The sequence below is a fragment of the Panthera pardus genome, unplaced genomic scaffold, assembly GCF_024362965.1.
Source record: "Panthera pardus isolate Hobbes unplaced genomic scaffold, ASM2436296v1 HiC_scaffold_21, whole genome shotgun sequence".
Taxonomy (NCBI): Eukaryota; Metazoa; Chordata; class Mammalia; order Carnivora; family Felidae; genus Panthera; species Panthera pardus.
In genome coordinates, this window is record NW_026526777.1 from 56,326,857 (window position 1) to 56,342,656 (window position 15,800).

The 15,800-nt window shown below is 34.5% G+C and overlaps 1 protein-coding gene across 3 annotated transcripts in view; it reads left to right on the top strand.

Annotated features, from left to right (window-relative positions):
* Positions 1-15,800, top strand: part of KIFAP3 (kinesin associated protein 3) — a 169,472-nt gene that overhangs the window by 108,135 nt on the left and 45,537 nt on the right. For all 3 annotated transcript variants that reach the window (XM_019424467.2, XM_053909306.1, XM_019424478.2), the window contains 4 exons: positions 214-379; positions 1,008-1,133; positions 4,977-5,075; positions 10,338-10,423. In XM_019424467.2, the coding sequence (XP_019280012.2) occupies positions 214-379; positions 1,008-1,133; positions 4,977-5,075; positions 10,338-10,423 (477 nt within the window). The remainder of the gene's footprint in view (positions 1-213; positions 380-1,007; positions 1,134-4,976; positions 5,076-10,337; positions 10,424-15,800) is intronic.

Sequence of the window (15,800 nt, forward strand, 5' to 3'; positions counted from 1 at the left end):
TGTGAGTTTGAGCCCCACTTTGGGTATAGAGGTAACTAAAAAAATATATAATAAACTTTAAACCGATGATTCCTATAGCAATTTGGCTCAAGATTATTAAAACAAGAGAATCACATTTGATACTTACTTTTTCTTCCTGTGGATTACATTATTAGATTGGTTCTTCTGCAGAAATCATATTTTAAATTCGTATTAAAATTCTGTTTTATTTAGGATTATGTTGGGGACCTTGCAGCCCAGATCTCTAATGATGAGGAAGAGGAGTTTGTGATTGAATGTCTGGGAACTCTTGCAAATTTGACCATTCCAGACTTAGACTGGGAATTGGTTCTTAAGGAGTACAAGTTGGTCCCATACCTCAAGGATAAACTAAAACCAGGTCTGTGCTAAGTATTTCCATTTTGCATAATCATTAAGTTATTTCTATTTCTTTCTGTTGCGGCTGAGAGCAACTGCTAGAGCAATATTTTGTGACCATTATACTAGGTAATGTGTTTTCTTCCCACACTTCAGCTTTCAGCTCTAGTTCTAGTTTCTTCCTCCCAGAAAGGTGATCACTAGGTCTCCTGTTAGATGTATGTGCTCTTTTTCCTAAAAACGTGTTATCTTAATATTGGTTTCCTTTCCCTACCCTGCTTATTTTTTTATCCTGCCTTTTAAAAATTACCAAATACCATATCCTCTTTGCATGCATGCATACCTGTGAACACACCAAGTTCTTTGAGCCATTCAAATGACTCTTCGGTTTTCTGTATTTACATTGTCATTCATTTACATTTTCAGAGAGGTGTTATCCCTTCAGTGCTGCCCTCCCTTACTATTATGAACTATCTTCTTCATTGAGCATAGAAATGGGAAGAAAGGACAAAGTTACAAGCATGTTAAGGATTCATAAGAACTGATTTAATAGCTTACAGTATATTCTCTGTGCATTGAAGTTTTGGCAGTATAAATGGATTTGGATCAGGACATTTCAATGAAAACTTTCTGTGGTTTGACTTTATTAGGTGCTGCAGAAGATGACCTTGTTTTAGAAGTGGTTATAATGATTGGAACTGTATCTATGGATGACTCTTGTGCTGCATTGCTAGCCAAATCTGGGATAATCCCCGCACTCATTGAATTGCTAAATGGTAAATTATAATTTGTTTCAATTTACTTTTGTTAATATATGAACAGGCTATTTACATTTTTAAATATAAAAGATCTGCAATCATGAAATACTAATATTCTGTCCTTCTGTTGAGCTTTGTGTTGATTGAATTGGATCTCCTATCTTTTTTTAATGTCTTGATTTCTAATCAGGAAGGTTCATTTGGAAGCATCCTATTCCCTTCTAGGTCCAATGTTGTCCTCTAAACGTTCCGTGGTGAAGAAAATGTTCTCTATTTGCACTGCCCAACACATGTGGCTGTTGAGTACTTGAGATGTGGCTATTGGGACTGAGAACTTGAATTTTGTATTTAATTTTTAATTCAGTTAGCCACAGTGGCTATGGTTACAGAATTGGGCAATGAGGCCTAGATGGAATTTTTCCCTTAACTTCATATTGCTTTTAAGGAGCCAGGGTTCATTGTTTTCCACACTGCATACAAAATCTATCTGAACCTAATATTATTCTATTAGCGTCAAGTTCTCTAGGACTTTGTGTTAGTCTACTCAGGCTTCCATAACAAAATACCATAGACTGGATTGCCTAAACAAATACATTTATTTTCTCATAGTTCTGGAGGCTGGGAAGTCCAGGATCCAAGTATCAGCCAATTTGGTTCCTGGTGAGCCCTTTCTTCCTGACTTCCAGAAGGCCGCCTTCTTGGTGTGTCGTCACATCCTCACGGGGCAGAGAGTGTGAGCTAGCAAGAGCGAGCACACACGCAGTGCTCTGGTATCTCTTCTTAAGGGATACTAATCCTGTGGGATCAGGACTCCACCCTTATGACCTCATTTAACCTTAATTACTTCCTTATAGACCTGTCTCCAAATTAGAGTCACATTTAGGTTAGGGCTTTAAGGTAGGGATTTTGGAAGGTATGGGAAGCCTAAAATAACATTCTAATCTCAGGCTTTCCTGCCAGGTATAATAAATCTGCATTTTGTATTATTTTTCATAGATTTTTTTGAAGTATAACAAGAAAAATACAAAAATATAGCTCAATGAATTTTCAAAATGAGCACACCCATGTTACTTCCACTCACATGAGGAAATAAAATATCACCATCACCCTAGAAGTCCCTCTTCTGCCATTTCCCAGTCATTATCACCCTCTCCAAACTGGTGTCTATCCTTTCTTTTGTCACATGTAGATTTCTTTTGCCTGGTGCTGAGCTTTATATAAGTAGAATCCAGGGTTTTTTGGTCATACGTTATAAAGTGAGATTCATCTATGTTGTGTTAAGAAGTGTGTTTCTTCTCATTGCTTTGCAAATATACGACTGTTTATCCCTTCTACCATTGGCAAACAATAGGGTGGCTTTTGGGGTTGTTTTTTTTTTTGATAGGAGAAGGGCTATTATAAATATTGCTTCTATGAACATGCTTAAACTTTTCATTTGATGAATATATGTATTCATTCCTTTTGGACATATGACTAGGAGTAGAATTGTTAGGTCATAGAGTCTACATAAGTTTAGCTTGAGTAAATAATGCCAATCTGCTTTTCAAAGTAGTTGAGTCAGTTTTCAGTCCCACCAGCAATGTGCAAAAGTTCCAGTTGTTCTACATCACCTCCATGTCTGGGCAATATCAGTCTGTTTAATTGTAGCCTTCAGAGTGGTGGTTTTAATTTGCATTTCCCTAATGACTAATAATTGAGTACCTGTTTGTGTTTATTGGCCAGTTAGTTATGACTAATAAAGTTAAATACCTATTTAAGTCTTTTGCCCATTTCTCTCTTTTGAATTTTTAAGTTTGACTTATAAATTCTTTAACATAATGCATTTAATAGGTCATCTAGAGATAATACCTCCATATTTTGAAGTGTTCCTACATGTTGTGTGTGTGTGTATATATATATATATGTATATGTATATATATGTATATACATATATACACACACACACACACATATATATATATATATATATGTATGTATATATATGTATATATATATATTTACTTTGGTCCACCCTTCTCCCAGCCAGGAGTTTTCCAAATGAGAAACAATTAAAGGAGAGACTAGGTGGTTGGGAGGTGTAAATGAAGACAATGTAGTTGGCAGAGTGAGAATGAAGATTTTGTGATGAGCTGGAGAAATCTGGAACAGAATGACTGGTTTTCTTGAATTGCTGTTCCCCCTTGATTGTGATTGAGGGAGCTGAGACATGTACAAGGCAAGCTGACAGAGCCAGCTCACAGTGTCTTACTGTGTCTTAATGTTCTCTGCCATGAGGTTATCATGAACAGAGGCTATATGCTTCTCTTTTTAAGAAATACATGGATTTCCGGGAATATAGTCAATAATACTATAATAATTTATGATGTCAGGTGGTGACTAACTTACCATGGTGAGTATTGAGTGATACATAGAATTGTTGAATCACTGTTGTACACCTGGCATAATTCTATTAAAACCCTTGTGGTCAAGTAAGGGGATACTGTATACCGAGAGAGTAATTAGTAGAATTTTAGCCCAAGTAGTCTGGGAGAGTGGCGCATTGGCAAGTTAGTGAGGGAAATCCTTTGGAACAGATTGGACTTTAAGGGTCCCGCACTTTATTCTACACAAATAGCTAATGCTCTGTTGACCTGTAAATCTGTGTCTAACAGGTATCATTGAACAAATGCCAGGAGTTGATACAAAACTATTAATAAATGAAATTTCATAACCAGTACCTAAAAATTAGATTTCTATAAGTATTTGCTTTTGCCATTATATATTAATCAGTGGATATCAGCTAACCTATTAAACTATTCTTTATATAATATTAAACATTTATTAGCTTATGATATACAACATTCCTTTTACTATTTATATAATCAGTTACATTAAAACTAAAATAACTTATTTCATGACAATAAGCAAAATTTAATGTTGTTAACATTATTCAAGAATAATACCTCTTGGGGTGCCTGGGTGGCTCAGTCGGTTAAGCATCCGACTTAGCCTCAGGTCATGATCTCACAGTTTGTGAGTTCGAGCCCTGCGTCGGGCTCTGTGCTGACAGCTCGGAGCCCAGAGCCTGCTTCAAGTTCTGTGTCTCCCTCTCTCTCTCTGCCCCTTCCCCGCTCACACTCTGTCTCCCTTTCTCCCTCAAAAATAAATAAACATTAGAAAAAATTTTTATAAGTTTTTCTACCAAAACCTTAGAATTTAGAAGGTGTGATTTTTTTTTTAAGAACTGTTTTTCTCATGAGGAGTCAACATTATACAGACAAAATATAGAACCAGATTTATTTCATAAATTAAAATTATTTAAAAAATTCTTACGACGGACAAAAAACAAGTGTTGGTAAGTGTCGCCATTTCACATTAGGGCCATAGAAGTTAATTTAATCAAGGTATTTATACCTGGAGGCAAAATCTGGTGAGAATTAATTACAGAGAAACACTGGTACTGTGTTCTTACACCAGTCTTGTCCTTCAGTGCTTCCTAAGTCCAGCCTGATCTTTTGAGACCATCTCAAGTAGTCTGATGTAAACTCAGAGCAGATATAATTTCTTTTTTACAAAATCTTAGTTTTATCTTTGTATTTCAAACTAATTTACCTATGTAGTTTAACTATAACCAAATTTACTAAAACTTCAGAAATTGTGTTATAAAATTTCCTGATCATCATCATGGAATTTAGAAAAATATCTAAATAAAGATATAAATGATATATGCCACCCATATATTATAAATAACTCAAATTGATTACCCTTTACTTGTCTCCTGTCCCTTTTAGTTTTCTCATTCTCCACTATTCCAATCGATGTATTTCACTTTTGTGTAGAACTATAGAATTCTCTTATTTGACATTTTCTGCTTCCTTTCAGCCCAACAAGAAGATGATGAATTTGTGTGTCAGATAATTTATGTCTTCTACCAGATGGTTTTTCACCAAGCCACAAGAGATGTCATAATCAAGGAAACACGTATCCTTTTAATGTTTACAACAGATAATGACATTTCACATATTCAGAAAAGATGCATCTTTACATATTTTTTCCTAGCAAATGTTCAAATGATGTGGGAAATACCAAGCCCCAAAATAATTTCAGAGGGCAAGCTATTTTTCATGGAAGCTCTTGACCCCAAGTCAGCGTACAGGTAGAATAGCACAAGCGATTTTATTAACTTATTGGGCTGTGATTCCTAAGAACTTAACAAACATACCAGAACTTTCTTCTGTGTTAACATAATTTAACTATCAGATGTTCCTGGTACTATTCTTAGTACTCTTTCAATCTTACCGTGTTCACTCTACAAATCTATTCCCATGGCTTCAGCTACCAACTATATGCTAAGTATTTAGTATCTTCAAATTCTCTTTCTTGAGTCCCAGGCATTTGTTTCTAACTGCCATCTGGATGTCTTCCACCTGTTGAAAGAGCTGTTACATGTATTACAATCAAAGAACCCGAATTCTAAGTTACCTTTGCCACTTACAAGCTGCAGGACCTTGGATATGTTATTTAACCTCCCTTGAGTATAAAATCTTGCATCTATAAAATGACCATAATCTGATAAAAATGATGGGAACATCTCCTGCCTTGTATGATTGTTATAAGTACTGATGGATTTAAAGTGCCTGTAATTATTTCCAACACACAGAGATACTCAATAAGTGAGAGTTTATCATTATTGCATTGAAAAGGGTACTTGATAATGCCAACATCCTCCCCTGTATCCTCCTTCTGTGTTCAGAGTGGATAATAACAGTACCATCCATCAGTCTCGTAGCTGAGCATTTTGTCTGCTACCTCTTTTATGACACATAATTGGACATTCATAATGCAGACATCTGCCAAGTTCTAATCATTAACAGATAGTGTTTTAAGTGCTAGATTTATAAAAAAGTCAGTCCCTGTACTCAAAGAGTTTATAGTCTAATTGGAGAGACAGACAAGTAAATAAGAAATATTAAATTATAACCCAGTGTAGCAATGTCATAAAGGTATATGCATTGGGCACAGGAAAGAATATGTATATCCAAGGATATATATAGAACCGAGTCTGGGGATGTCATGTAATGCTGGCAGCAGAAGTGATATCTAAGCTGCATCTGTGTGTGTGTGTGCATGTGTGTGAGTGTGTGTGTGTGTGTGTGTGTGTGTGTGTGTGTGTGTGTGTTATTGTGGTCATCTGCATGTTTGTGTACCCCCCCAAAAAAAACTATTTTTGAACTTCTCTAGTAAAATATTTATTTACCCATGTGAAAAATCTAAAATTAAGATAACCTTAATCTGTTTTTCTAGAGTTCCCCCTTTAACTCTACAGTGCACAATTTTCTCTTAGCACACCCAAATTTTTCATCATTTATCAGATAGGACCCATCTTCTTGCCTCTCCATGTACCTTATCAACCTCAAATGCATTTCTCTCTTTCTTTACCTAATAATCTCCAGATCATTAAAGGTAGATTTATAAGCCATCTTTAAAGTTAAGCCTTTCTAATCCAGTTAAGCCTCCCTCCTTCCCAGTAGGAGTAATTTATTTTCACCTCCAGTAAAGAACTTTAAATTGTATATTTATATGTCTGTCTTTACCAAAGGTTTTGAGCTCTTCAAGCTCGAGGACAAGCTTTTGTTTTCCTCGTCTTTATCTATACTCAAAATTTAACATAGCACCTAGCATGTGGGTAGTACTTAGGTCAGTGAACACGTCTCTAAAATTAATTAATTTTAAAATTAATACATTGGAAGACTTTTTTTTTCTTTTGCATGATGATGGGCCATCGCTCAAAACATTATTTTAAAGTCCTCTGATCTTACATTCAAAGTCAATGACACATGCTTTAAGTATCATCTTTGGAGAAAATTGCCTTGTTTTTGAGATTAATTACTGGAGTCTCTGAGAGTCAAGTCTGAGTAACAAGTCTAAACTCAGAAATGTTGATTTCAATATGGGCTATCAATAATGCAAACACTGTTTTGCCTTAACTAGAGAGAGCTTCCTTTATCATAAGTAATATTTTTTAAATGTGGCTTATAAACTGACTCAGGAAAATAAATTCTAGATACACTCTTTTGAGCAGTATTAACATTAGAGTAAATTCCTTCTCCCCAGTGGTGTTCCAGGGATTTTTTTTTTTTTTGTATTAATAGTTGCTTCATGAAAAAAGGTTCTGTGATAAATGAATTTGGAAAACACTGAATTAAACAGGTTTTCTTGCTACAGGGTCTTCTTGGAAACCTTAATATGCTTTTCTGGGTTGAGCGAATCTGAAATGATATTTTATAATAGAATATTTCTATAACTACAGAAGACACTGTAAGAAACACATGTTAGAAAATATGAAAGTGAAAGCATAGCTTTCCTAAGGTAGCTTCTTTGAAGGAGACCTTTGTTTACATGTCACGCCGTAGGGTTTTTTTTGAAGACTAAGGAATTAAGTATTTATGGTACCTACCAAATGCTAGTGCATAGTGAGTAAGTGTCTCTACCCTAGTCTATCTATTTAAAATGTACTCTCAGTACCTTATTGTCAAAGTTCACAGTATTAAGACCACTTCCATTTGATTTTTCTTGTGAGTGTAACTTTATTTTCTCCCAAGTTCAGTTTCTGTGAAGCCATTGAATCTGAAGTGAGTACTTTTTAAATAGTTATTCTGACGAATATAACATGTTGAAAATGGAAGGAATGGGACAGAAAAGATCTGCTGATTTAAAATTTTTACAAAAGCATCAAGGAATACTACTTAGATCCAATGCTTTCATCCATGCCTTGAGATTGTAAAGATTGCTTGAGTGCTTTTGCCCAGTGTTTTGGTGTCCAAAAGCCGGGATTTTTGTTGATGTCAATGATATCTAAATATGTCTTGTTGTCTTTTGTCACATAATTAGGAACTATTAAAATATTTCACTATAATTTTAAGTACTTTATCGTGATTTTGGCTATACTTAAATTTTTAAGTGAAGATTTATTATATAATTATTTCCTTTTCCCGTTTTTAAATTTAGATTAATGATCAACATTATTTGATATAATTTTAAACAGAATGAAAGAAACTTGATGTTTGAGAAGGCTGGTATAGACTTATATTAGGTCAACATATGATTTATATTAAAATGTTTGGGATATTAAAAATAGCTCTCTGCACAATGCATAGAAATTGAGAATCTGAAATTGAGAACCAATGCTATTGTAATAATTTTCATACAATCCCAACAATGGCAGCATGGGAAAATAAGTCAAATTTGACTTGGTCCTTTTAGATTCTCTCTGAGAATATATTATTCTGTATTTTTTTCTACATTTTAAATGTATCCTCTTTTCCCCTCAAGAAAAATAGTAAGTAGCACCAATGAGTAGAAGATTAAGGTTAACCTCTGTCTTTGCAATTGCTGTGAACCTTGATAAAATTTTTTTCGGCATTGTAATCAGTGCTGCAAAGAATGTCATTTGCTTGTGTACATGTGTGCTAGAGTTTCTTGGAGGAAACGTCCGGCTTCTGTTTCAAATACAATTTTAACAAAGATCGGCTGTAAATATTGGAGATCAAGAAGTTTTTCTTCACTGCCTTTTTTGGATTCATTGGGGTTTCTCTGTTAATTTGAGTTTTCTGTTTTTCCTCTGTTTCCCCCTACTTATTTGTAGGAGTTAAACCCAATTTCAACATGTATTCTCTCCACTTTTAAAGGACTGTATTCTTCTACTTGTAAGTCTAACGTCCCCACTTACATCTTCCATGGTATGTGATAGTGTCATCATTCACCTCATTTTTGTAACATTTTTCTAACATTTGAAACTGAATTATTATTTTAACTATTGCCTTTTAAAAACTAGTACTTATTCAAGACTTAGAATATGTTGACCTATTCCCTGTTTGCTATTTTTTTTCTTGAATTCCATTTCTCTATCTCTCTGAGTTTCCTTTCATAATTATGTTCTCTTATACTGCTAAATGAGTATCTATGAATAATAAAATATATCTGAAAATAGCTAGCATGTTCTCTTTAATAATCATTTAGCAGAATATGGAGTTTTAGATTGCCAATTATTTTTCTCCACAATTCGAAGGTATTTTTCCGCTGTCTTCTTGCCTGAATTGATGACAGTGTGCCGTCTGTAGTCTGCTAATTATTGATAGCTGTCAGTGTCTGATGACAATTTACTTTTTTTTCCCTTATAAATGACTTGATATTTTGGCCAATAAGACCAGAGGAGCATTTCTGTATTTTTAAAGCCAAATAGCTTTATTAGAATTTGAGTTGGTATTCATCATCCTTGCTTGATTTCTCTAAATATCATATGTGATCCTTCAGTATATAGTTTTGTCTTTTTTTCCCCTAATTTCAGGAAAATTTTCTTGAATTTTAGTTTTTAGTATTTGTTCTCTTTTATTAAAAGCTTTTATTGTCTTCTTTGGAATTTCTATTATGTTGGATCTTCTTTGCCTATCTTAAATAATTAGTCATTTTCTAATATTTTCTCTTTTTATTTGTTTTTAAATTTTACAAGTTTTCTTCCTTTTTAGCTTCCATTCCTCTCGGAGTTTTATCTGTTTTTATTTACTCATGTGTTACTATAAATTTAGTTCTTATATATCTGGAATTATTTTTACCTTTATTTTTGGTTCTTTCCTGAATTATTTTATTTCTTTGAGTTCTCTAACTTTGATATATATTGTTCCTATATGTATATTCTATTTTTTTACATTCTTTTATTTCTTTTTGAAGTATTGGGTTACAGCTTTCATCTTTTATATGAAAATGTTATATTTTTCTCATAATCATCTACAAAATTTGACTGTGATTCTTTTCTGTTGCTATTTTTATGTGAAATTAATTTTCTGGAACTTTTAGGTGGGCCAGCTTTCTCAGGAAAGCTTAATAGATAGCTGTGTGGCTCTGGAGCTCCCTCTTCAGTTATTTTCATGAAGATATTTTCAAAAAGATGGCCTTGAAAATAATTTCAGTTATTTTCAAAAAGATGGCCTTGTACTTTCTGAGACTTACTGGTTCTGTTTTCCTTGCCCTTTTTTATTCAGTGTTTTTTTTTCTTTCTTATTTCTATTAATGAAATGAAATGAAATGTTAAATGTTTATGGTCAGCTTTTATTGATGACTCAATTTTACAACTTGAAGTTAGATTTCCCGGGGCAATTTGAATTTAGAGAAATGTGAGATTTTTCTAATATCCTTGAATAGGCTCAATCTCAAACACAATTTGCATCTTTAACCACTTTTATTCAGAGGCTCCAGCGTATCTTATAGATCTGATGCATGATAAAAATAATGAAATCCGAAAGGTCTGTGATAATACTTTAGATATTATAGCGGTAAGTAATTCTTCTTCTTATGCAAAGTGTAATAATAGTCTTTATTTGGTAGAAAAGAAAACTCTGTACATCTTTTTAGAATTTGGCATTTAATATAAATGCAAATTTGTATTTTGAGGAGTCTCTGAAAATACAGTGATATTAAATTCATATTTTAGTCATTAAAAAATGATTAAAGGCTTTCAGCCTTTTAAGTATAGGCTCCTTGAAGAGGTCTACATGTCTCTCAAAATCATTTGTTTTTCAGGGAAGTTATTACATTGGAGCAGGGGTTTGATGAGAATTTCTACCAGAATTTAATAGTCAGTTTTGCAGTTTGACCATTAAACTTTTTTAATAAGACAAATGTTATATCAATTATTTTTTCAGTGCTTTGATTTTTTTCATATGCATACACTTGTTTTGTCAGTTGCTTTGGAATGATGAAACATACAAAAATTGTGTTATTCATGACCTTAGAAGTTTTGAAAGGATGTATAACTGAAGGACTATAATCAGAAGGGTGATCTGAGTCCTGGATTAGAAACTTGCTCTCTGTACAGACTTTTTTCAGAAATCATGCTCCTGCTGACCACCTAGTCTTCTGCCTGGACTTGGGCCTTGCACCTGGGATGTGCCATACACTAGATTACTTTAAATGTTTTTCACCTGTGGCATACACAAAGTGCTTCCTTCTTTGAACTGGATTTATACCTTCTATTTTGGCTCACTCGATAAGAAGTTTCTTGAATATACCCTGAATATTCAGTAGTTTTCAAAGTTTAACTTAAGCTTTTTAAATGATCAGAATAACATTTTTAATGTTTGTTTGTTTGTTTGTTTGTTTGTTTGTTTGTTTGTTTGTTTTGAGAGAGAGAGAGAGAGAGAGAGAGAGAACATGGAAGCAGGAAGCAGGGAGCAGGGATGGGTGGGGAAGAGAATCCCAAGCAGGTTCAAGCAGGCTCCAGGCTGTCAGCACAGAGACCAATGCAGGGCTGTCTCATGAACCTTGAGATCATGGCCTGAGCCAAAATCAATAGTCGCATGCTTAACCGACTGAGCCACCCTGGCCCGCCTTAGAATAACATTTTAAAGAATCAGTTAACAACTTTAGTAGAAGTCCTCTAAGTTGGCGTTTATGCTAGTGATTTCATTATGAAATCAGACAGTCACTATCAGGTACTTCCTTGCCAATTTCCTGGATTTTATTTCAAAATTCATTTTATTTGATGTCATCTATTTTTCGGATTGGACTGAGTATATCATTACTGGCTTAAAACTAAATGAGTATGTTGACATTTTTAGCTTTGATCTCTAAATTAAAATAAGGAAACTTTGCATATTAAATCCTTATTCCAGTAAGATGTTTCATACATGTAGACCCCTGGTGACAGGGTTTATGAATAGAGAATATTTATTTTCCTAGGGAATAATTTCATGGCTCATATACTATTTTCTAGTAGATCACTAAATTTAGTGTTGTGTATAAAGTAGGTAGTGTAAGAAAAAACTTCCTCAAGTTCTATTTGTGATTATCTTACCTTAAGCAATGAAGAAGGGAAAGAGATGTCAGTTTGTTAGAGAATACCTTTAGCATACTTTTAAAATTGTCTTATTTGAGAAAAGTAGATGGAAGGCAGTAATGTTTGGATATGTTTGGTATAGAAAGTAAATTTGTGATAGTTCCAAAATGCCAGCTCAGTCTCATTATTAAAAAAATTAGTATAAAATATGAATATAAAAATATTTATTCCCAATAATTTCTAAACTCTGGGCTGAAATCTCTCATCTTTTTTTTTTAATTTAAATTCAAGTTAGTTAATATATAGCATAATAATGATTTCAGGAATAGAATTCCGTGTAAAGTCTCTCATCTTAAACGGGAATTTTCCCCACCCTGTGTCTACCTTTCTTTTCTATTCTAGATGGCTGTCCTAGCTCTCTCTTTCTCTCTAGAACCAATGTTTTGAAAAAACTGTCTACATATTACTTCCTTCATTTCTTCAGTTCCCCTCATCCACCTTTCAACCTATATGAATTCTAGCTTCTGCCTCCTTTGTTGCACTGATATGGTGCTCACTAAAGACACCTGGCCTTCATTTTTCTAAATCCAATGAACATTTTTAATCTTCATTTTACTTTGTTGATCTTACTGTCCTTAAAGGAACTTATAAACCCTAGTCAGAGTTAAAAGTGTAAAATCACAAAGAAAATTATTTTAGGTTATTATATTCATAAAGAACCTTGTTGGTAAGGCCTCTAAAGAAGAACAATCAATGAAATGAAACTGCTGATATATCAGCTACCTATATATGGCTCCCTAAGATGCCGTCTGATCACTTGACTTAGTATAACAAAAATTTGAATAAGTATTCTGAAGGTTCACCTAATCACTCTATGACTCTCTACACGAGATTTAACAAAGTAAGAACTTGATATGATGCCAAGTAATTTTGGACTGTTTCATTTCACACATTGGGAAACTTTAGTCTAAAAAGATACTTAGAATTATTAAACAGAATATTTAAAGATATTTGTGTGTGAATTATATGATTTAAAAGTCCTGCTCTGCTACCCAACTTCATCATATTCACAGCTGAGTTTCTTAGAAGAAAAGAAGTAGTCTAATATAGATGATAAAAGGGCTAGAAACACCCCGCATCCTGCTGGAAGAATGTTTCCTTACGTTTCTGCTACTATACACGTATAAGCGTCCAGGCCCTGGTTCAGTTTTGGCTTGATAGTAAGGAACTGCACCATTTCTCAGAACTTTGTCTCCCCTTCTCAGTTGGGTAAGGGTTCTGATCTTCAACTTTGGCCTCTATGATGTGACAACTTGGTCTAATAGAGTATTGCATCTAGAATACAACTAATTCTAGTTCTTTCACTTACTGAATAATCTCAGACATTTTATAACTTTTTGAAGATTCAGTTTACAGTGACACTTTTGAGGATTAGTGAGTTATTGTTAGGGTTAGAGAAAATATATATGAAGCATCTACTACATGATGGTCACTCTCTGTTTTGTTCAAACTAGACCAAAACTCACACCTAGTTGAGAAGTTAATTTTTTTGTGTGTTTATTTTTGAGAGAAAGCACGTGTACGTGTGCGTGCACATACACATGGGGGAGGAGCAGAGAGAGAGGGAGACAGAGAATCCCAAACAGGCTCCAGCTGTCAGCACAGAACCCGATGCGGGTGTCAAACTCACAAGCCATGAGATCATGGCCTGAGCCAAAATCGGGAGTTGGATACCTAACTGACTGAGCTGCCCAGGTGCCCCGAGAAGTTTATATGTTGATTAAATTCATGGACCAACATTTTCTTTCCTTGGTACAGTTAATTATCTATGTTATTTTCTGTCCATTTAAATATTTTAAATGGTATTGGAAAATAATCTGTTCACTGTTTGGATTTTAACTGTGGAAAATTATTTGGAGTATGTATTTTGGCCAGATATATTAATATTATTATTTATATTTTAAGATTATTCTACAAAATGGCTGAATTTGGCATTTTAAAGCTCCATGTCACAGCAATTCTAAATAGGGTAATTAACCAAAAGGCCTTGATTAGGACAGTGTGGTAATCAGGAATCTGCCTCTTCTAGTGTAGAAGTGCCTTATCTGTTAAATTACCCACGTTCTGAATCTGCAGTAACTTATTTTAATTCGGACTCAATTTATCGGCTAACCTCAGACCAGAGTGACACTCCTACCTGTCTAGGCCTCCTTATTTGGGAGAAATTTGAGGAGTGGGCTTTTTTAATGCATCAGTAAAATGACAGCTTCTCAGGTTCACTTGAGACATAGCTGCCAGTCCGGTTCTTTGAGCTCAGACTCTATTACTGATCATGACTCAGGGTGCTATTTGCTTGTCCTGAATCTTTTTCAAGAGTAAAACAAGAGGAAATTGGCTTAATTCAAAACAGGAGAAACTTTGATTAGACACAGCAAAGATGATGAAACACTAGAAATAAGCTGCCAAGGGAGAATGTGAAGCCTCCATCCAGTAAGCATTAGTAATAACTACATAACCAACTTTCTGAAATCGTTAGAAACCTGCCTAGAATGGGAGTGGATGATCTCTTAAGATTCTTTTCACCACTAGGCTTTGATATCCTAGTGTTCTCAGCATGGCTGTGTTCTAGAACAATAATAAATCAAAAAAAAAAAAAAAAAAAGAAAGCAAAGAAAAAGAATGAGAATATTTGTAGTTTAAGGCAATTTGTCTTTAAGAAAACAAACTTCATTTTTACTCAGAACAACGTGGAATAGTTAAGAAAAATTCGATACCTTGTGGTGCTTGGGGAAATATGCCTTCTGCCGTAAAGAACTTGTCCCCCAAATTATGGAAATGTTACATTAGTGATGACTTGTTTAATGAATTTGGGCCTAATCCCTCAATTGGCAACTTAAAACAGATGTGGGGTGGTAGTACTCTTTGTACCTGGAGGGTTATATGGTTGGTGATGTGGTCTCTATGGCCTCATGAGCAAGTTGTCACCTGTCTGACTAGGCCTTACGTGTAGCTTTGGGAGGCAGGGATTGGAGTAGCTGCAGTGAGTAGGGACACGAGGAGAGGAGCCTAGCTTCGTTTTCCAAGGGGATATATGGCAGTTGATCGTTGTCTCTTCTCTTCCAAGCCTTGGGAATCCTGAAGGGAAGAACAGAACCCTCTACACATAGAGAGCTTCTAAAACCCCAATTAGATTTTTATCCTTAAGTACTTCCTCAACTTTGCGTGAAGCATTTGAGGACCTCAGGAATTCTTTCCCAGTTGGTAAAAAAAAAAATCCCTCCCCTGACATTATTGGGTTGTAAAACATTTAATACATGTTTATTAAGGACGTACTGTGTCAAAACACTAAGGCACTGGGAATATAAAACTCAGCAACACAAAGTCCCTAGAATACAAAAGTTTACATCCTAGACTCTAGAGAATACAGGGTACTGTCATCCAGAGGTGAACTTGCCTTCCAGGAGCGGTACTACTCTATGGCCCTAGCAAAAGATGTTCTGCACTAATGGTACATTGTATCTACAAGGTGTTTATGGGAAAAGGGATGTCCCTAGGTTCTCTGGTAAAGGATTAATGTCTGTTGTCTTTCTGACCAGCCACAGGCCCCTGTGATCTGATACTAACACAAGTTTGTGTCACTGAGATTTTGAAGGACAGCCCTTTCTCTTTTAGTAAGTCTGTGATCATGGGAAAATTGTGTATATTTTAGTAACCTGGAATTAATATCTAGTTTTGGTATTTTAAACTTGAAAAATTAGGTACTGTCTTTATTCCCGGATAGTCAAAATTATATTTAATAAGACTGGTGTTTTAAAATGAGATAAACCATTGTAGGTTTACATATAAACTCTAAGACATCAATTGGTATGGTCCCC